Here is a 22106-nt window from a genome sequence, read left to right as displayed (position 1 = left end):
ATAGCGGGTTTCTCGCTAAGTATGGCAGATATTGGTCCGTGTTCTCTACCGCCGGTCGACAGTTTCAGTGGGGTGAAGTGTACGGATTTACGTTTTGCTAAGTGTTTGCGTTATTAAGATATATGTAGATAACTGTTTCAGCCCAGATCAAGGTTTTTTTGCTGCTAAATAAAACTGTTTTTGATTACTGTAGATGAAGCTTTTGAAATTACTGTGAATTATATTTTGAAAGTAATATTTATAGAGATAATTTTGAGATCAAATTTAGACTATTAGCTTTTAAAATAAAATGTTGACACGATATAAATTGAAAGGATACCTAGTGGGGGCAACGGGCCCACGCGTGTCACGGGGCAAAGCGCCCATGGTGAAGTCTTGTGTTATACATCATTAGATTTGTCTCAATGACCTTTTCAAAACTGTCACTAGCTTTCAAATTACCAATCACACTTCATATTGCTGGATTTTTCGATTTGCCGCCTCAAGGCAGCAGGTTTAGTTTCTAGTTATGCGTATTTATGACCCCTTTTCGAGTTATTGACTCTTGCCTTGTCAAAAGTTGATTTCAGTCAACACCAATGAGCCAAAAGTTGATGAGTTTTCATGGTGTTAGCTGAAATCACGATTAGGTAGGAATTCTCTGCACATAATATCTGGATTATGGGCAAAACTGGAACGAAGTTTTTTTTTATGATCAACTAAATATATTTTTTCTAGTCAAGGATACATTTCTTCCTGTCAAGGACGAATTTTTTAGCGCAAGGATATATTTTTCAAGTCGAAGATATATATTTTTATGTCAAGGAAATATATTTCTTCACGTCAGTGATAAATTTTTTAAGCCAAGAGTATATTTTTTTCAAGTTAAGGATATGATTTTGAGTTGTTAATAAATGAATGAATGTCATTATTTTTTATTACATTTCTCTCATTTTTAACTGTAAAGTGTTGTTTTCTCATTTTTAAACGAAAATTATGCAATTGTGGTAAAGGGATCAGGGGTGGGCGCCTTGCCCCAAGCCCATGGGCCCATTACCCCAGGGGTGGGGCAATGGGCCCATTTTGACACTTTTTACAAAATAGTGTTTCATTAAAAATTTAATAATTCTATAGGCGTCTAATTCACATCATACATTCCTCATTAGTTGTACATTTAAACAAAACAAAGAACCACCTCGTATCAATTAAAACTTCATCAAAAATTTAGTTTAAAAAAAGGGGGGCGCGCTGCCCCATGTTGCCCTACATTTTGCAGTTTCCGCTGAACCTCTTGTATCTCATAATCCCCTTATACATGCGCTGATAGTAACTGATCGATTTTTGGCCATCTTCTCTGCACCTATAGTGTCTCATAACCACCTCATTCTGGTACTGATTTGCCTGATTGATTCTGGTCATCATTTCCCCGCCTTCTAACTGAGGCAAACTCTGACCCCTTTTACTGAAATAAATTACATTAAATATTCCTTCATTCCTTATTGTTCTTTAAAACCTTCATTATCATACTTAACTGGGCTTCAGTAAAACCTACAATTCCCAAGTCAGCCAAGAATTCTTCCAAAGCCCTTTAGACGCAATGTCTGGACTACATTCTCCTTTTCAGAACCACTTCATAAGGCTTGGGTGCGCGATGCTGCATCTGCGACGGATCAGTTTCAGTAGAGAGCACGACGCCCTCCGGTGGCTCTATGGTGAAGCGCTGCAAGATGGCCGTCGAGAAGAGGTAGAGCTCCATGCGAGCCAGAGACTCCCCGAGACACTGGCGACGCCCTGAGACAAACCAACCAGACAACCCATGTAAACGCAAAGCAAAATGTCGGGAACTTTTCTGGCCGAATTCATAAAAAAGTTCATAATAAAGTAACAATATCGGAAAAAAATCAAACTTAGAACTAAATCAGCTACCGATTGAGAAAGGCAGAAATCCTTCTTTTTTCCCGTCGAGTTTCCCTTCGTTGTCGAGGAAGTGTTCCGGATAGAACTTGTCAGGATGCTTCCAATGAGCGGGATCGCGATGACACATCTCGGCACAAGCGAGAACCACCGTGCCCTGCCACGTGAATTATTATTTCGACCTTAGCGCACCTTCATTCTTCTCTTCGCGTTTATTTTATTGTTTTGGAGCACTAATATTATAATCAACCGCATGCGGCATTCCTCGACTTGAGAAATACAACAAAGACATAAGTGTACTGATATGCAGGCAATGAAAAATAGTACTTGATGAATTCATTCAAATTTACCTTGGGTATGTCATAACCCTCGAAAGTGACGTCAGCGGTAGTTGCGTGTAGTAAACTGATGGGTGTAAGTGAACTCACTCTCAGGACCTCCAATAACACGGCGTCAACGTACTGCAGTCTGCCGGTAGCATACATATGTAATAAAATATCAGCGCACATGAGATTATCAAAAGTATATAATACTGCTTGCAAACATCAATGTCAGCAGATAAATTACTTAATTATAAGTTTGTGCTGCTGTGATCGTTTGAAAGACTAAGTACTCACTACTTGATATCAGAACACCACGCCTTTATGAACGAAGCGCGAAAAGAGTCTTTAGTATTGGTACTGAGATCAAGTGCCGTGTCTAAGGTTCGCATGCAGTTATATATAGACTCAGCTCCATGAATACCATCCGTGATATGAACTTCGAAACATTTCTCCCGCCAGTCACATTTTCTTGAAGTCTCTCATGATTAGAGGCACATCAGAGACTTTCACTAGACTAGCTCCTAACTTGTTTTTCGCCTACAACAGTACTAGGAATCAACCACAACAAAAAGTTTATCAAGGTCCTTAATTCTCACTGATTTCTGTCGTTGAGTGATGGCAGACGATCTTTAGGTACAACTTCGTCCAGACATTTGTGAACTTTAGCTTGAATCTGCAAATAATATTACATCATATAGATTGGTGTGAAGGACATACAATGCAGGAAAAAATTAATATCAGTCGCTCAGTGAATTTCAGTCAATATCAATCATGCTAACTTTCCAGTCATTCACTAAACATGTTAACATCGCATTTCCTAGTTAAATTAATATAGAAAACTTTCCTAACACCCTAAAACAATCATGCTGAACTTCAGCGGAGCGGAATTTGAGAATTAAAATCAAATGAAAGAACCATACCCCTTGACAATTTAGTCACCTTCAAATCTTTGCAAATGTGTAGTGGCACAGCTTTATTCTTCCGCTACATGGTTGAACTATATTAGTTTCAACCATGCTTCCGCTACGTGTATAGGGTGACATGGGGAACGGGACCACTGTGGGTCATGAGCCCATAGCTGGTTTCTCGCCCCAAGTATGGCAGATATTGTCCGTGTTCTCTACCGCCGGTCGGCAGTTTCACAGGGCTGAAGTGTACGGCTCTACGTTTTGCTAAAAGTTTGCGTTGATAAGTTACTCGCAAATAACTTTTAGCCCAGATGAAAGTTTTTTTGCTGCTAAATAAAACTGCTTTCGATTACTGTATATGAAGCTTTTGAAATCACTGTGAATTATGTTTTGAAAGTATTATTTATAGGGATAATCTTTAGTTCATGTTTAGACTATTAGCTTTCAAACTAAAATGTTGACACGATATAAATTGAAATGATATCTAGTGGGGCAAATTAAGGCCCATGCGTGTCACGGGGCAAAGCGCCCATGGTGGGCTCAATATACCTCTGTGAAGTCTTGATATACATCATTAAATTTGTCTCAATGAGCTTTTCAAAACTATGACTAGCTTTTTAAATTACAAATTACACTTCATATTGTATGTTTTTTTTTATTTGCCGCCTCAAGGCAGCAGGTTCTATTTTCTATTGATGCGTATTTATGACCCCTTATCGAGTTATTGACTCTTGCCTTGCCAAAAGATGATTTCAGCCAACACCAATGAGCTTAAAGTTTATGAGTTTTTATGGTGTTGGCTAAAATCACGAGTAAGTACGAATTCCCTGCACATAATATCTGAATTACGGACGAAACTGGAACGGAGTTTTATTTATCGAGTAAATATTTTTTTCTAGTGGAGGATACATTTGTTCATGTCAAGAATGAATTTTTTATGGCAAGGATATATTTTTCAAGTCATGGATATATATTTTATTTCAAGGAAATATTTTTTCCCGTCAGTGATCGATTTTTTAAGCCAAGAATATATATTTTTCAAGTTAAGGATATGATTTTTTAAGTTGTTAATAAATCAATGATTGTAATATATTTTTTTACATTGTTCTTATTTTGAACTGTAAAGTGTTGTTTTATAATTTTTCAACAAAAAATATGCAATTGTTTTAAAGCAGTGGTTCCCAAACTTTTTCAGGCTGGCGCCCCCTTTGGCTCCCTATTGAATTTATAGCGCCCCCCACAGACATAAAAACGTACGCCCTCTTGAAATTTAGTACGCTGCAATTTTAAAAATAAAGGTTTAACACAAATGTGTATTTAACAAACAGAACCCCATTTAGTGAACCAATATGCTTTTCAGCTGTTTTAACTGTTTCAGCACTATGAAACCGAGGACGTCTTGGGCGAATTTACGGCCGGACATGTGGCCGGTCTCACGACCAATCTCCGAATTCAATTATCAAGTAATATCTCCCAAACTAATAAACGCAGCTCTATGAAACTTGGAACACGTATTCATCAGAACCTAACGGTGATGTTTAGCTCGTATTTTTTTAAATTTCGCCTTCATTCGTGAGTTACGTGCATATTGCGAAACAGGCTGAAATTCGCAGAGATCAAAGAATTTCTAACAAACTATTGAACAGATTTGAACGAAATTTTGAATATACATTCCTAACTACCAAATGGTGATTTTTTAGCTTACCGATTTTACCTTCGTTTGCAAGTTTTTTTTTTCATTCACCGTCATTCTTGATTTCACACTTCCTTATATTCGGTCCGTATCGCCGGGTAATTTGTCACTTAAATTCGCGGCAATCAAGAAATTTCTTCCAAACTACAGAACAGATTTCAACGAAACTTTGTATATAAATACCTAACCTCTCAACGGTGATGCATAGCTTGTGACAATTTTTCTATTTTGCTTTCGTTCGTGAGTTATACAGATATAGGAGGAACGACCGGCTTTTCTACTGGCCGGTTTAACCAAGAGCCTTATATACGTATAGCCGTATAACTCGCAAACGAAGGCAAAACGAAAAATTTGTAAACATCACCGTTGCTGAGGTTAGGTATTTAAATTTGAAAAAAAGTCTTGATTAATGCGAATTTAAGCACGTGTCACTTTAAATCACGAATGAAAGTGAAAGGAAAAAAAATCGCGAACGAAGGGACAATCGAAAAAATTTTCACGAGCTAAACATTACCGTTCGGTAGTTAGGTCTGCAAATTCAAAATTTCGTTCGAATCCGTTCAGTAGTTTGGAAGAAATTACTCGATCACTGTGAATTTCGGCCCGCATTGCCATGTAACTATGGCAATGCCATAGTTACATTAACTATGTAAATCGCCCCCCTACCGCCCTCTTCTTCCTTACCACCCCCCAAAATCTTTCCACCGCCCCTAGGGGGGCGATATCGCCCACTTTGGGAACCACTGTTTTAAAGGGACCAGAGGTGGGCGCCTTGCCCCAAGCCCATTGCCCCAGGAAGGGGCAATGGGCCCATTTCGACACTTTTTATAAAACAGTGTTTCATTAAAAATTGAATAATTCTATAGGCGTCTAATTCACATCATACATTCCTCATTAGTTGTAACTTTAAACAAAACACATAACTACTTCGTATCAATTAAAACTTCATAAAAATTTTAGTTTAAAAAAAGATGAGGGCACGCTGCCCCATGTTACCCTACTTAGGACGCTACGCGTACTTTTTTGGAAAGATAACTCCACCTCAGGGTTGATGGCCATGTAGAGTATCATCCATCGAAGAGTTGTTGTGATAGTCTCCGAACCGGCAGAAAACATGTTCCCCATAATGCTTTTGAAATCCAATTCTGCTTACAATAAACAAATGAAATGGTTTTATTGTTAGAATTATTCTACAGTAGACTGTTTCCATGAATGCCTGAGAAAATAGCGGCTGATGAGTGTGCGCGACAGAGTATCGCAATACTTTCGGCTTATTATTAATAAAACGCTGGCTAAGTGGTTGTATAGTTGTATATAGTTTTCATGTTGTGAATTAAGTTAATTTATTCGACGTCGCATAATAATAAGAATGTGTTATACCCAATCTAATATAGTTCCTACTTAAGAAGAACGAATTGCGTCGTTCCTGAATCATGTTTATAACAACCAGTCACATAAAACCATTGACATAGTTTACATGCAACATTAATAATTATTATTCATAAAATCTTGCAATCAATCAAAGGTCCTTCATGCATTCGTATAATTCTAGTTTTAAAACAATATAAGTTGAACCCTTCACCGCTACCGTCTTCGGCAGTGAGGTAGTCCGGGGCGTCTCTGTGGGCACGCTCCAGCAGCAGCTGATCGATGACGTCACGAGGGTTGTTGGGGTCAAGGGTCGCCATATGATCGTCAATTACTTGCTGGGAGCGAGAGAAAATCCCGCGTTACAATCGCAAATTTTTTTTTATAAATTAGTAACCAAGGAATTTGGGGAAATACATTAAATGATGGCAAAAGAAATTAAAACTGTCGCGCATTTGTTATAACAATGTCCACTTTCCTCGCTGCATAGTCATGATTGCAAGTATCAAGCATATATAATGCCAACTGTTTGGATAAGCATAGGTAGTGATAGATTGGTAGATAAGCATAGTTTCAGTGGCCTACGTTAAAAATTTATCATATGAATAGTAATTCGTACAAACCTTCAACAAGTCAACATTGTATTCAACAACATGGTTGCGTGAGACACGTGATATGATTATTGATAACACTCACTTTGAACATCAAGTGGATTTCATCTCGATTCCTGTAGAGGATCTCAGCTTGCAAAACTTTATTCAATATGATTGAGGGCAGTACTTTTACCAGCCAAGGGAACACGTCGACAAGGAACATTGGACCCTGGAAGATGGCCATCTCTTCTTCAATCCTGGTACAATACCGCACCATCACCTCATCATTCAACCCGTAACGCTTGCCTGGGATCAACCACATTTGTTTATAAAACAAAGCAACATAAATCTATATGATGTTGCGCATAATTATTAAGTATTAGATTATGTTATTTGTACTGTATTTTAAACTCAAAATTAAATTGCGTAGCTTCTTGTCTAAGACAGAAAGACTATGACTGTGTCACTTCTCGGATTAAGACCATGACGGTGCTACAGCTTTGACTGTTCGTCTCTCCAAATACGCCAGTTTCCCTCCGAACGTTGTTAAAGTGAGGTCAGCACTGAATAGTCTGTCTAAACCGTACACAGTTATAAATACACATGAAGGAAATTTTGAAAATATTTGGCGTTACAGAAGATGATTTTGTTTAGTACTGTACAACAGTTTTTTCTTTCTATTGCGATATCGAAATTCGATTTCAATCCCTATATTAATGATTCACTTCATATCTTTTACAGAAACAGGTCTTAGGTGCCAAAATTGCCCATCGAATCAGCCCATCGCGCAATATTAAAAGCTTTCTGATTCTAATTGAACGATAATTTCCAGAATATTGATTTTACTTGCGAGCATTTGCCAGATGATGTTGACCACAGCGCAGTTGAAGAAGACATCCATGACGGCAGGCTTGCCGACGCAGGTTTTATCCAAGTGATCCACCAGCATCTCGGCCTCTTGTTGAATGGAGTCCTCGAGCGCTGTTTTGCCCATACCGAGATCACGCAAGTGGCGCAACATGAACCGCCGGTTCTCGGTCCACACTGAACCATGACTGCCGATTACGCCTGAAGCAGAAACATTTATTAGGCTAATTCCAAAGCTATGACATATATTTTTCAGCCAATACAATTTCAAACACTACTTACAAGCAGCAAAATATTCAGAGAAACAATATCATAGTTAAAATCGTTTTTGTTAGCAAAAGTCTGACTCGATTTTAAATGGAGCTTGTCCACTGAACTTTCTGAACTACAAGATAATTATGCCTGTATCGCGAGTATTATTCAAGAACATCTTAAAATATTACATGTAATGATAGTATCCGTGGAGATTAGCATCATGTGTTGCTTCAGGCCTCGCTCATGATCGCTATGCTGCTTTGTGCAGAGTTGGAGTTAAGGGTCTTTTTTTGACGTTTCGGTCAAAATTGAATTTTTGACGTTTCGGTCAAAAATTGAAAATTTCGGCTTTTCCGTTTTCATGGCTCATTTGTAGCTTCTGAAAAGTGGCGTCTATCGCTACAAACCGCATGAATGTGCGTGCTCTAGTTTTTTTCAGAAACTTTTAAATATATAAGTGAACATTTTTCTAGCAATATGCACAAATATTTCTTCAAATTAAATCTGTATTTATAGATCACTGTTCATGTTCTTCAAGGCTAACGTTCTCAATCAGTTCTTCAGCAGTGTGTTCACAGGTGAGGACTTGAACAGTATTTACTGTATTCCAGATATTGAGGAGCGCCCATGCAGTCAACTCGAAGTTAACATGTTTTGAAATACACGAAGAAGAGGTTCCCAAGCGCCTGGTAGCTCTAAATCCCAACAAGTCATGTGGACCAGACGGCTTCCATCCCAGATTGCTCAAAGAATTTGCAACCGTTCTGACCGGCCCATTGACAGTATTCTTTCAAAAAAACCTTGAACGAAGGAACTTTGCCGTCCGACTGGAAAGACGCTCAAGTAACACCATTGTTCAAAAAAGGTGACAAAAGCAGCCCCAGCAACTATTGCCCTGTCAGTCTGACAAGTGTTGTTTGTAAGCTAATGGAATCTGTTGTGAGGGATAGGATTATCGATCACTTGACTGCTCACCATTGTTCCGCATGAGAGGCTGTTGCGTAAAGTGAAGTCTTTGGGAATTGAGGGAAACGTACTCCAATGGATCAGAGATTTTCTAGTAGGTAGAAGACAACGTGTCAGTATTAACGGAACCGTGTCAGACTGGGCATCAGTGCGCAGTGGCGTGCCACAAGGAAGCGTTCTTGGGCCTACTTTGTTCGTTGCTTTTATAAACGATTTGCCAGAAGCCGTCTCCAGCGTGTGCTCCATGTATGCCGACGACACAAAAGTTTTTAATACAGTGAAGGATGCGTCAAATAAAGCGCAATTACAAGATGATCTTGACAGTTTAGTTAACTGGGCTGATAAATAGCAGCTGCGGTTTAATGCTGACAAGTGAAAAGTACTTCACCTCGGGAAGAACAATGAACAGCAAGATTACAGTATGAGAAGACATGGTTGCAACAAGAGAGTAATGATTGAAAAGTCTAGTGTGGAAAAAGATCTCGGAGTTTATGTCGACAAGGAGCTGAAATTTTCTAAGCATGTTGAAACGCAAGCTAACACATCCAACAAACTTCTTGGACTAATCAGACGCTCATACGAGTTCCTAGATGCAGAAACGATGAAGCAGTTGTTTGTTGCCGTCGTACGCCCGAGTCTAGAGTTTGGAAACGTTGTGTGGTCACCGAGATTTGAAAAGGACAGAAATTTAATAGAGAATGTTCAAAGACGTGCAACAAGGATAATTCCAGGCTTGAAGGGCAAGTCCTATGAAGAAAGATTGAAGATTATGAAGCTTCCAAGCCTCAGTTATCGACGTCTGCGTGGGGACCTCATTGAAGTATACAAGTATACTCATGGTTTATACAAGGTCCCCGAAGGATTACTAGAATTTGAAACAAGAACCAACACCAGGGGCCACGGCTATAAACTAAAAAAACTGCGCAGCAACTTCTCCACGCGACAAAATTTCTTCTCGCTTCGAATCACCGACATGTGGAACTGCCTCCGCAATGACATTGTTGGCGCTCCAAGTATGAACGCGTTCAGGAACAGACTAGATAAAGCTATGGAAAAATATATGTTCAGATTTGAAATGCCTAGCACCATATCGAACCCTGTGGAAGTCTAGTAGCTACTTGAAACTATCGTCAGTCACGAAAAGATTCGGTCAAATGAAACGATATTAGATCTTCTGTGAACATGAAGGCACGAAAAGGAAAAGAATCGGCGACAGGCCACATCAGGTCTACACTTCAGCGCCGAGATCAATATGTTATGATCAATATGTCATATTAATTGCAAAGTGTTTACACTCGTTTGAAAGCTACAAACAAGACGTGTTCAACAAAGCTACTACCATGGATGTACATGCAATACTTTTTGCGTAAGGCAGTTATGAACTTTTATAAAATGACCATTTCGTAACAATATTTACAAATTTGAATATGAAAATGGTATATATAGATCATTATTTGCGTTAATTGCAAAGTGTTTGCATTCGCTTGAAAGCTACGAACAAGACGCGTTCAACAAAGCTACTACCAGGGATGGATGTGCAGTAATTTTTACGTAATGCAGTTTTAAACTATATATACATCGGACTATGATTATTTTTGACCCAATGACCTACGTAAAATTGTGAAAAAAAGTAAAAAAATCTAACCTGGCTGGACCTAATCTTAGTAGAAAGGTGTCAAGCAATGTAAAGAAGGGTTTTATACACACATAGCCCTAACTCTAACCCTAAACTAACGAGGTTGGCGTTTTTTAAAATGTCCGGTAGTGTAGTTCATTTATTTTCGTGTCCGGTTTTTAAGTACAAACTAATTGTAAGGTACATAACCGGACTCGACTTTGTCCGGATTTCTAACCCATGTCCGGTAATATTACCAATCCTGTACGGCTATTGTTCGAAACTTGTTTACATATCTTTATTTGGCTCCCTTGAAAAATTTAAAAATCCAAAAACACCCATCTTAAAAACTTTATATCTCCTGTAGTATTCAAGCTACAGCAATGAAACACATACCATTCAATTCGTGAAATAATATCTAGCGACTCTAGGAGCCCTTTTTTTAATTTGTGCATGTTTGACTTATATATGGGGAAGAGTGGGAATGGGGGGGAGGGAAAATGTGGAAAAATAGAAAAAATGCGCATAAAAGAAAAACGATGAAGAAATAAAAAATCGGGGCTCTAGAGCCGCTAGATAATTTTATTACTAATCGAATGAAATGTGTCTCGTTATTTTAGCATGTGACTTGCAAATGCTATAAACTTTTTAGAGCACCCCGCTTTTTGTCGTTTTCTATTAATTTCACGTTTTCTTCCATTTTTTTCGAAAAATTCATACAAACAAATTGTTTTTTATTGAAGAACACCTTAAATTTTTAAATGTAATGATGGTATCCGTGAATATTAGCATCATGTATTGCGTCAAGCCACACTCATGGTCACTATGCTGCCTTGTGCAGGCTTATTCTTAAACGCCGAATATACATATACTATACAGAACTGAAGTTGAGATCTATTCATCTCGAATCGCTTATGCTACATTCGCGACTGGAACCTTCACTCAAGAAAGAAAATTTGATTTTTTAGTAATGATTTCACCAGCATTTTTGAAGTGGGTGAATAAATCAAATGTGAAGAATGCCGGACGTCCCTGGATGTCTGGATGATTGAACGCCTTCTTGATGAGGTTGTAGTCGGTGACGACCACGATGCGGTGAGAACCCCACTTCGTCCTGACGGAGGGAAATCACGGCATGGACCAGCTATATATGAGGCAGGAGAGACTAACTCGTTCACCTTACATCTTACAGGCGATCAGAAGTGGCCTTGATGGCCAGTATAGTAAACGATAAAGCACAATCAGTGTATCTAAACACAAGCTCACAGTTTATTGTAGTCCAACTCGATCGTAGCACGTAAGTACATCGTTAACATTCTCTCGTTATCAATAACAGCATTGAGAACAATCTCTTACGATTAAGTACTCGTACATTGAGAACAAGTGAGCTTCAGACTTATTTGGGACAAAGTTTGAGCAAATCGACCTCATGCACGCGGCACATACTGCAGGATTAGTTATACCGATCTTTTAAAATTTTGAACGTTTTCTAATTAATAAACTCACGTGAAAATGGGTCCGCGTTTTTTCCTGAGATTGAAAAAGTGTTCGGTGATGGAAATTGAACGCGAGGGCAACTCACCCAGAATCGGCCACCCAAACGATCCTGTTCAATACAAAATGGATCATTTTAAATATGATTGATTATATTTATATATACTCCTTCCGTGCCAGCCAGCAAGGAGTCCTTGAATAATTTCATTAATTAACAATCTATAGTTGATGTGACCAAGAAAACTTGAAGATAGACAGCATTATTTCAGACAATTTTCCCATGTGGCATAATTTGAGCTCGTGACTGAATTTGCTTTTTATTTCCTGTCTTTTATATCATTAATGCAGTCTCAACTTTATCATGTATGTATAATCACAGTTATGTCAGAGTTATGATCGACTGCTCCTACCTGGGGGCATCCGCGCTGGCTTCTTAAGAAACTTTGACAGCAGAGCCAGGAGCGCGAGAAAAAGTACGATCTCGACGAACATGTTGATGTTGGGGCACGTGGTTTGTACCGGCCGAAATTGTTCTTATTAGAATATTCTTCTGAGAAAAGGTTAGACGTTCAAGATAAACTATATGTCGCTAGGTTCATTTGCGTTACCTCGTTTTTTTTTTTTTTTTGCTACAGAGAGATTCCGTGAGCAATTTCTGTAAACCGATTACCGAGCTGCGAAGAAATTCTTTATCAATATCAAGAATCGATAGGTATATGTACTTAACAACGGAAAAAATCGTTCGTCTTAGAGTGTCTACTTCTGAGTCACAGAAGCCGTTAATATGTGATGTAACTCTTCATTGCGATATTTTTTAAGTGATTAAGTTAAATAATCTCTTTCACACGCATCTGCACTATATGTTTCTGGGTCCTTGACAGAGATCAGGCTGAGAGGAGCTTCTGACACAACAAGCCTTCAACCCAATCGTATAAAAAATATGTTTCAGGGTAAAGTAATTCCTTGCATGCTTCTTATTGAAACTATTTTAGGTCGCATCGTCTCTTCACTGCACCTTCCTCGCGGCACCCTGAGCGACCACTAAGCAGGGCTCCCAGCCAATAATTTGAGAAAAACTTAGATGGTTGCTGAAAAACACCCAGATTCTGCAGATTTTGTGGGAAAAAAACCCAGACAACAAATTTCATCAAATACATTGTAATTTTACTTACTTCTGATGGAATTATAAATCTTCGGCTGCTGCTAAATTTGGTATTTTATGAGTCTCTGTCTTGGTTAGCTCTTGGATGAGCGTAAAATCCATATTTCTGTTACTACTCCGGGAAAAATAGAAGGTAATATTATTTAAAACGCAACCCATAACAAAAACTGATGGCATGTCTTTCTTCAATAGGGTTTGAAAGCCACTCATGTTGCCCATCATAGTAGAACAATTATCGCTTCCAAATCCAATAATGTTTCAAAAAGGATTTCTTTTTCTCATTCAGAGTCGTTTTAACAGCGTTGTATAAACCACTGGCTCTTCCATCTTCAACAACAATTGAGTCAAGCAAACATCACATACATCATTTTTTCAACATCAAAATATCTAACGACAAGAGCTAATACCTGTGAAACGAACATGTCTGTGCTCTCATCGATTTTCAGACTGAACTTTTCATTTCTACGCTAATCAACAATTTCCCATTTTTCATGATAAGTAATTCCTTCCTGAATAAGATATGAAGCTTTTGTTGCATGAAGTTTTACAGTTTTAGCAATACTGCTATCATGAAATGCTCTCTTGCATACTTCACTAGATGATCTGCATGCGCGAATGGCACATTGTGTTCAGCAATATAAGCAGATATAGTAATTCTGCCTTTGCAACTTCGTCACTCTATACTTGAGAATCTGTTTCTTAATAAATGAATCAATTTTAGTAGCAGCTCTAGCTTCTTTCATGTTGTTGAGATGCTTCGCAGTCTTACATGTGCCATCAATACGGATCTATTAGCATTTTTGTTTTGAGTTTTACAACATGCGCAATATGAAACACCTTTTTCTTTCGAATCTTTTTGCAGCCACTCCTTAAAGTCTTTTTCATGTAACCACTCGTCTTTAAAAAGACTGTTTATACCACCTTTAAGCTACTTTTCTAGGAGGACTTGCCATTTTCGGGGCTTTCACTTTTCACTATGCTAATTTAACAGCACCGATAAGTACAAAAGCAACAGTAAAACTTAACGCACGACACAACTATAACTTGTCACTTGTCAATAGCGAGCGCGGTACTGCGAGTGCGAAGTGTGCGACGAGAAGTTGGGAACCGTTGCTTTGACTGGTAATGAACGCGTTCAATACTGTAATAAACGCGTACAATACCAGTACCGTCTGTCAGCTAGGGAATTTATACAGTCTGACGGTTAGTGCGTTGCTCCATTCATTGTGTCTTGACTCTGCATAATCAAATTTAAGGCAACGAGAATATTTCAATTATATTATTGGCTGAAAATAACTTACTTAACGAAAAAAAAACAGATTTTGCCATTTAAAAGAAAAATACACCCAGACACCCAGGTGACGGCAAAAAAAAAACAGATTTGGGTGGAAAAACCCAGCGCTGGGAGCCCTGCCACTAAGGCGCCAGCGATGCCAAGTTGCCAACATTTGGTGCAGTCAAGGCCAAAGTCATAAAAATGTTTACAGTGTACACATCTTCTCTTGCAATTTGCATGCCTCTTATTCGTCATTTATGATTACGTAATGTTCGTTCGTTCTATATAAGACATGGAATAAGGCCGCTAAAAAACAATAAATATGCGAAAGATGAAAGAAATGATAGAAAACGTAGTCATCTTGATTGTATTAAAATAAAATTTCAAAGAAAATTTAATTGAGTGTTAATCCGCATTGATTTTTGATGTTGTCTTGTTCCCATGGGGACATTAGACACAAAAGTTATCAAATAAAATTTAATAACAAAATAATCTGAGCGTGCCAACAACAACTTTGAAAATTTATAACCGCCTTATGTCACTATTGTTTCTGGAGTTAAGAACCCAGTCACTAAAGGCCCGTTTACAGTAGTGGCAACGACATGCGCTTTGAGTCGTTTGCTGCAGTGCCTCACCGCGCACAACCGTTCACACTACGTTTGTAATAGCGATAGCTCGAGACCGCGCGCTTTGAACACTAGTTGCCACCCAGGTGTCAATGAGGATGGATGTCACCGAATTTGAGCTGTAGCCATTGTTCTCGGGTGTGCTGCGGTCCGTCATTCTTCGCTCTATGTCAGTTGTAAACGAGAATTTAGCATAGGCATCATAATTAGAGACTTAGCACATTCAAAAAGATACAGTTTATAAAATATAGTCTATTTTTAAATAAAAAGTTCCAATATTCGTACCGATATTATATCATCCTTTGAAATCGCTAAACGGTAATGCATAAATTGTCAGAAGTTGCTAAAATCACATAAACTAAACACGTCATGTAAAAATAACTTACATCATTTACATTTCGATTTTTGTACTCCTTCGACCGAACACTCCATGGGCATTCGTGTTCTCTATAAAGATCAATTAGGCGCTCTACTAGAGAGTGACTCCAAACGAGTGGTGTTATTAGTCGACATTTGGTGTGCCGGACCAGCTTACACAATCAACCTTACTAGACCACAGATAGCTATCTACTAACTAAGAATATCTTTATACAAAACGTTTCGGAGACCAGCTCCATCGTCAGTTCGCAGAATCTAGAATCACAAATCAGAAGTCACAAATTAATACATTGAAACCATAGAGCGAATTGAATTTCTTTAATTAACTAATTTAGATTTTTAATTTGATTTAAATTTTTAATTTATTTTAATTTCTTAGTTAATTTGAGATTTAAGCATACAAGTGATATCAATTCTTTAATAGCTAAATAGCCTCATCCAACTAAGCGCTGCGCTTGTGTTGCATGAGGCATGGCCCCTGTCAATCGCTAGCTCGTCAATCGGTCAAGAAGCGCATGCAGAGGCTGCAAAGCGCCTCTGCATGCGCTTTGAGGCACTTGATTCTCGTGTGTTGCCCCTAGTGTGAACGGGCCTTTTTAAATTTATAACCGCCTTATGTCACTATTGTTTCTGGAGTTAAGAATCCAGTCACTAAGGCGTTATTCCTCGCGACACATTTGCTGAATAATCTATCGACTAAGCGTCTGACTCAAGCTCTCAGTGACACCGTGGACTCATAGCTAACTATACATCTGCTTGTACATATACACGAGGATTTGTTTCCACAAACTACTCTCGGACATAATCACACTTCGCTAAGTTTCATACCAATATATTTACACGTTGGTGAGATAACAGTCTTGATTTCTCAATAAAATCAAAATATTTGTCAACAATTAATGAGTGTTTGACATGTTAACAACCTAGTTATGCAACAAGCGTTAAACTGAAGTTAAGCCAGCGTTCGTCAGTCCTCGGATTTTCATCAACTACCCTCAGTAAGAATACTAATGATCAGGTTACGGCTAAGATAGCTCATGACCATTATTCACAGGCATAAAAAGGCATTCAATTGATAATGAAAATCCATAATGATTAAAAATGCACTACAATTACCTCACGTCCTACCACCGTCAGAAATCGATGAAGACAACTTTAAACTTAATAGTGTCTACATCTCTGGTACAATAATCATCAGAGGCAAATTAAATCAAAGGATATTAAAATCCATCTAGGTTTTTCAGATTTTTTACTCTCTTCATTTCTAAATATTCTTGATTGACGGTTGCAATCCAGCGATGGACGAATGCGCTGGCACTCGTTTAACGCTCTGAATTACGAGGACGAAAATGAGCATTTGGAATAATAATACGTTGATTTGAAGAAGAGTTAATCATTCCAGCCCAAGTGTATTTTATTTTGCACACGGTAAAATTGCAAGGCAGTATTTATTTTTATATTAAAAAATAATGAAGAAAAAGACAACAAAATTATTAGAATTAAACTCAATATGAACCTAACTAATTTGACATATTTAAAATACCTAAATTCGATTACGTTTCAGTCATCACTATCGATTAACTGCTACACATTCCTATCTTTCTTAAACAAATACAGTCCTCATTAAATAAGTGATTAGCGACAACCTCTATCGCAGGAGATTAATTTCAATAACGTGACAACTAATCACCTGACAAATTTAGGTATCATTGGTTGTACTGTTCAAATTTTAGTCATTTAATTGAAAAAATCGTGAATATAGGCTCGAATGTGAATCGGGTGTTCACGGTACTCGTGTTCACTGCTGCATGCTTCCTGAACCATCATCCGCTATGCCATGGATAAGACATTGGACAGCTAGATTTCACCATACTCATTCAAATAAAAAATTAAGATTAATGAGTGCTAAGCACATCGAAATCCTAGGCTCAGTGAAATCAAGGCAAAACTATAGGTCCCTCTAATGTTATCAGATTTGAGGAAAGAGGGCACTAAAGGGGTTTGAGATTAGATTTAGAAGTTACAAACGGCCGACCCTTTCCTATAATTACTTAGTGTAAATATGTAGCCAAGGGTTAAGGAAGCCTCGTTGAGAATCGAGTTTAAATTTATTGATGACTGAAGAAGGATGCAGCTGATCAACACCTGTGTAGGTGATGGTCGGTAGGATAAAGACATGACATAGCATAGCAAAGCACGTCAAAATAGCATAAAAAATTTCGAAAGAATATTGAAATCAAGCGGTTATTCAGTTTAGACAGTTACACTTGAAAATTTTTAATTACAATATAAGAATTGAATTCCAGAAAAACTTAGCAGCTCAACCATGACCGTTGTTAATTCTCACGACGACTCTGGCCAGAAAATAAAGCTAAGGCGTGACTGGCCCGCTTATAATCTTGTTCGCTTGCGCACTCTGAACAGAATTCACGATTTGAGGATGACCCTAATACAACCTTAAAGTATTTTTATCGTTTAGTGAATTTTTATTATTCATGCTTGGGAACTAATAGTATTATTTAATATTGTATGATTGCATAATGATGAATATTGAAGTAAATTGTTAAACTGTGGATAACATGGTTACATGAAACATAAAAAAGTGGTGTTTAACGAGCTTGGGGATTTAAAGAAAGTAATTATGACGTTCATAAGAAATGATAGCGTGAGTTATGAATTCGAGTCTTAGCAGGTACATGCGGACTCGCTACATTTCTACTCGAGCCTCCTTGTCGCCCGATTTTCGAGTGTTACCACTACAACAATGACTTTCAAGCTAAAACCTGGCATTTTCAAGCAGAAATACACTAAATATTCAAATTTTGTAGCTAAAATAATCACTACCTAGATTTTTCATTTATATTTTTTCTCGCTAAAGCTAATTTTTCCCCCTCGGAATGTGTTAAAAATACAATAGATCTAGGAAGAAAACAGCTGAATTGGCAATACTGATTTTCACCAGCGCGAGCAATGAGGAGTATTTCAAGTGTTGAAAAAAACGGTCAGACCGGCGTTTTAGCGGTCGGCCGTCCCGAACATTAAAAAAGTATCAGCGTTTGGTTGGGAGTCATCCCGAACCGCCTTGGTAGAATTTCACGGAACCTCCGGCCACTAAAACGCCGGTCCAAGATCTTTTTTTTGCAGTTTTTCGAACAGCGTATAGCGCGATTGCAGCAGACATGAAAAATTATAATTTCAGTCAAATCGACTGAATGAGACGCAATGTCTGGACTACATTCTCCTTTTCAGGACCACTTCATAGGGCTTGGGTGCACGAAGCAGCATCTGCGACGGATCAGTTTCAGTAGAGAGCACGACGCCCTCCGGTGGCTCTATGGTGAAGCGCTGCAAGATGGCCGTCGAGAAGAGGTAGAGCTCCATGCGAGCCAGAGACTCCCCGAGACACTGGCGGCGCCCTGAGACAAACCAACCAGACATCCAGTCTAACAGCAAATCAAAATGTTGGGAACTTTTTGGCCGAATTTATAATAAAAAAGTTCGTAATAAACCAACAATATTGGAAAAATTAGACTTTAAACTAAATCAGCTACCGATTGAGAAAGGCAGAAATCCTTCTTTTTTCCCGTCGAGTTTCCCTTCGTTGTCCAGGAAGTGTTCCGGATAGAACTGGTCTGGATGCTTCCAATAAGCCGGATCTCGATGGCACATCTCGGCACAAGCGAGAACCACCGTGCCCTGCCGCATGAATTATTATGTCGACCTTAGAGCACCTTCATTCTTCTCTTCGCGTTTATTTTATTGTTTTATAGCCCTAATATTATAATCAACCGCATTCCTCAATTTGTGAAGTTCGAACGAAGGCATAAATGTACTGATATGCTGGTAATGAAAAATAATATTAAAAAAATAATATATGGGGAATTCCACTAAATTTACCTTGGGTATGTCATAACCCTCGAAAGTGACGTCAGCGGTAGTTGCGTGTAGTAAACTGATGGGTGCAAGTGAACTCACTCTCAGGACCTCCAGCAACACGGCGTCAACGTACTGCAGTCTGCCGGAAGCATATAGATGCAATAAAATATCAGCGTACATGAGATTGTCAAAAGTATATAATACTGCTTCCAAACATCAATGTCAGCAAGGATATGACTTATATACTTATAAGCTTGTGCATGATGTAAACTTTAGATAGACTATATACCCACTACTTGACATCAGAATGCCACGTCTTTGTGAACAAAGCTCAAAAGGGGTCTTTAGTATTGGTACTGAGATCAAGTGCCGTGTCTACGGTTTATAGGAAGTTATAGACTCTGTACCTCAGGACCGTCCGTAATTAGAACTTCGAACCATTTACTAGTTCTCCGCCTATAATAGTACACGGTTTTATTCTTATAATGATAGATAAATCAAAACTACTTTTATTAAACCACTATAAAAAGTTTATCAACGTTCTTAATCCTCACTGATTTCTGTCGTTCAGTGATGGCAGACGATCTTTAGGTACAACTTCGTCCAGACATTTGTGAACTTTAGCTTGAATCTGCAAATAATATCACATCATCATATATAGATAGATATCATTCACTAACTGAATTTCAGTTAATATCAAGCATGATAACTTGCCAGTTATTCACTGAATATGTTACATCACAATTCTTAGTTAAATTAAAATAGAAAACTTTCCTAATGTCCTAAAACAATCAGAATGAAGTTCAGAGAAACGGAATCGAAGAATTAGACATTAAATGAAGGAACCATACCCGAAACAATTTAGTCATCTTAAAATCCTAGTAAATATCTAGTGGCACAACTTTATTTTTCCGCTACGTGTACTTGGAACGCTACGTGTACTTAATTGGGAAGAGAACTCCACCTCAGGGTTGATGGCCATGTACAGTATCATCCATCGAAGAGTTGTTGTGGTAGTCTCTGAACCGGCGAAAAACATGTCCCCCATAATGCTTTTGAAATCCAATTCTGCTGACAATAAACAAATGAAATAGTTTTATTGTTTGAATTATTCTATAGTATACTGTTTCCATGAATGCCTCAGAAAATACTGGCTGATGAGTGTACTCGAGTATATCGAAATACTTTCGGCTTATTATTATAAATAGGACGCTGGCTAAGTGGTTGCATATGTATTTACGAAGCATTCAAATTGTGAAATTAAGTTAATATATTCGTCATCGAAGAATAACAGAGATGTATTGAGCCCCAATATGTTATAGTTCCTTCCTAAGAAGAACAAATGGCGGCGTTCCTCAAACATGTTCATAGCAACCAGTCACATACAATCATTGAACATAGTTGACAAGCACTATCAATAGTTAATGTTTACATTTTACAAAATCTAGCAATCGATCAGAGGTCCTATATGCATTCGTTTCATTCGAGTTTTAAAAACAAAACCCTTCGAGTTGAAACCCTTCACTCGCTACCGTCTTCAGGAGTGAGGTAGTCAGGGGCGTCTCTGTGGGCGCGCTCCAGCAGCAGCTGGTCGATGACGTCACGAGGGTTGTTGGGGTCAAGGGTCGCCATATGATCGTCAATAACTTGCTGGGAGCGAGAGAAAATCCCGCGTTATAATCGCAAATTTTATTTTATAAATTTGTAACCATGTATTTCGGGGAAATGCATTAAATGAAGGCAGACGAAACTAAAACTCAACAAGTCAACATTGTTTTTAACAACATGGTTGTGTGAGACACATGATTTGATTATTGATAACACTCACTTTGAACATCAAGTAGATTTCATCTCGATTCCTGTAGAGGATCTCAGCTTGCAAAACTTTGTTAATTATGATTGAGGGTAGTAGCTTTGCCAGCCAAGGGAACACGTCGACAAGGAACATTGGACCCTGGACAATGGCCATCTCTTCTTCAATCCTGGTACAATACCGCACCATCACCTCGTCATTCAACCCGTAGCGCTTGTCTGGGATCAACCACATTTGTTTATAAAACACAATAACTTAAATCTAAATATGTTGTTGTGTATCATGTATGATTATTATGTATTCGATTATGTTATGTGTAACAGTGTACTATATTTTAAACTCAAAATTAGATTATGTAGCTTCTTGTCTAAGACAGCAATACTATGACTGTCACTTCTCTGATTAAGACCATGACGGTGCTACAGCTATGACTGTTCGGCTCTCCAAATACGTCAGTTTCCTTCCGAACGTTGTTAAAGTGAGGTCAGTACTGAATAGTACGCATAAACCGTATACAATTATGTATACATATGAAAGAAATTTTAAAAATATTTGGCGTTACAAAAGATGATGTTGTTTCTTACTTTACAACAGTTGATTTCTTCCTACTGTGATATCGAAATTCGATTTCAATCCCTATTATTGATTCACATTATTTCTTGTACAGAAACAGGCCCTAGGTGTCAAAATTGCCCATCGAATCAGCCCATCGCGCAATATTAACAGCTTTCTGATTCTAATTGAACGATAGTTTCCAGAATATTGATTTTACTTGCGAGCATTTGCCAGATGACGTTGACCACAGCGCAGTTGAAGAAGACATCCATGACGGCAGGCTTGCCGACGCAGGTTTTATCCAAGTGATCCACCAGCATCTCGGCCTCTTGTTGAATGGAGCCCTCGAGCGCTGTTTTGCCCATACCGAGATCACGCAAGTGGCGCAACATGAACCGACGGTTCTCGGCCCACACTGAACCATGGCTGTTTATGATACCTGTCA

At 38.3% G+C, this 22106-nt stretch overlaps 3 protein-coding genes across 5 annotated transcripts in view; all 3 read right to left on the bottom strand.

Moving 5' to 3' along the window:
• The window catches only part of LOC108682364 (cytochrome P450 2L1), a 38091-nt gene extending 25081 nt beyond the window's left edge, over positions 1 to 13010 (bottom strand). Inside the window, exon 1 of the mRNA XM_018171511.1 lies at positions 12468 to 13010. The gene's annotated coding sequence lies outside the window, so the exon portion shown is untranslated. The remainder of the gene's footprint in view (positions 1 to 12467) is intronic.
• On the bottom strand, positions 1214 to 12474 carry LOC125177537 (cytochrome P450 2L1-like). Of its 3 annotated transcripts, none has more exons than XM_018171508.2 (11): positions 12386 to 12474; positions 11988 to 12087; positions 11462 to 11595; positions 7625 to 7846; positions 6882 to 7084; positions 6400 to 6523; positions 5859 to 5962; positions 2813 to 2889; positions 2244 to 2361; positions 1906 to 2050; positions 1214 to 1770 (listed from the first exon to the last, which is right to left on the bottom strand). In XM_018171508.2, the coding sequence occupies exons 1-11, from the start codon at positions 12465 to 12467 to the stop codon at positions 1586 to 1588; spliced, it is 1494 nt and encodes a 497-aa protein (XP_018026997.1). In that variant the 5' UTR covers positions 12468 to 12474; the 3' UTR covers positions 1214 to 1585. The 3 variants fall into 3 exon arrangements, with proteins under 3 accessions (XP_018026997.1, XP_018027004.1, XP_018027005.1); XM_018171515.2 differs by having other exon boundaries at positions 6406 to 6523; XM_018171516.2 differs by lacking the exons at positions 11462 to 11595; positions 11988 to 12087; positions 12386 to 12474 and adding an exon at positions 8089 to 8449.
• A 4931-nt stretch (positions 13011 to 17941) lies between the features above and the next one.
• Positions 17942 to 22106, bottom strand: part of LOC108682353 (cytochrome P450 2L1) — an 8131-nt gene continuing 3966 nt past the window's right edge. The window contains exons 2-9 of the mRNA XM_018171497.1: positions 21879 to 22100; positions 21122 to 21324; positions 20826 to 20943; positions 20258 to 20361; positions 19848 to 19924; positions 19315 to 19432; positions 18969 to 19113; positions 17942 to 18833 (exon numbers count right to left, since the gene is read on the bottom strand). Coding sequence (XP_018026986.1) covers positions 18649 to 18833; positions 18969 to 19113; positions 19315 to 19432; positions 19848 to 19924; positions 20258 to 20361; positions 20826 to 20943; positions 21122 to 21324; positions 21879 to 22100 — 1172 coding nt within the window. The 3' untranslated portion in view covers positions 17942 to 18648. The remainder of the gene's footprint in view (positions 18834 to 18968; positions 19114 to 19314; positions 19433 to 19847; positions 19925 to 20257; positions 20362 to 20825; positions 20944 to 21121; positions 21325 to 21878; positions 22101 to 22106) is intronic.

The sequence above is a fragment of the Hyalella azteca genome, unplaced genomic scaffold (genome assembly GCF_000764305.2).
Source record: "Hyalella azteca isolate HAZT.00-mixed unplaced genomic scaffold, Hazt_2.0.2 contig10335, whole genome shotgun sequence".
NCBI classification, from domain to species: domain Eukaryota; kingdom Metazoa; phylum Arthropoda; class Malacostraca; order Amphipoda; family Hyalellidae; genus Hyalella; species Hyalella azteca.
Note: the sequence above shows the minus strand (reverse complement) of the source record. Positions and strands in the feature narration are given on the sequence as shown.

Excerpts from the sequence above, each read along its gene's own strand:
- LOC125177537 (XM_018171508.2), bottom strand. The coding sequence starts at position 12,467 with ATGTTCGTCGAGATCGTACTTTTTCTCGCGCTCCTGGCTCTGCTGTCA. Across the intron at positions 7,085-7,624 it reads CATCTGGCAAATGCTCGCAA|GCAAGCGTTACGGGTTGAAT; the intron begins GTAAAATCAATA and ends GGTTGATCCCAG. Across the intron at positions 1,771-1,905 it reads ATTTCTGCCTTTCTCAATCG|GGCGTCGCCAGTGTCTCGGG; the intron begins GTAGCTGATTTA and ends GGTTTGTCTCAG.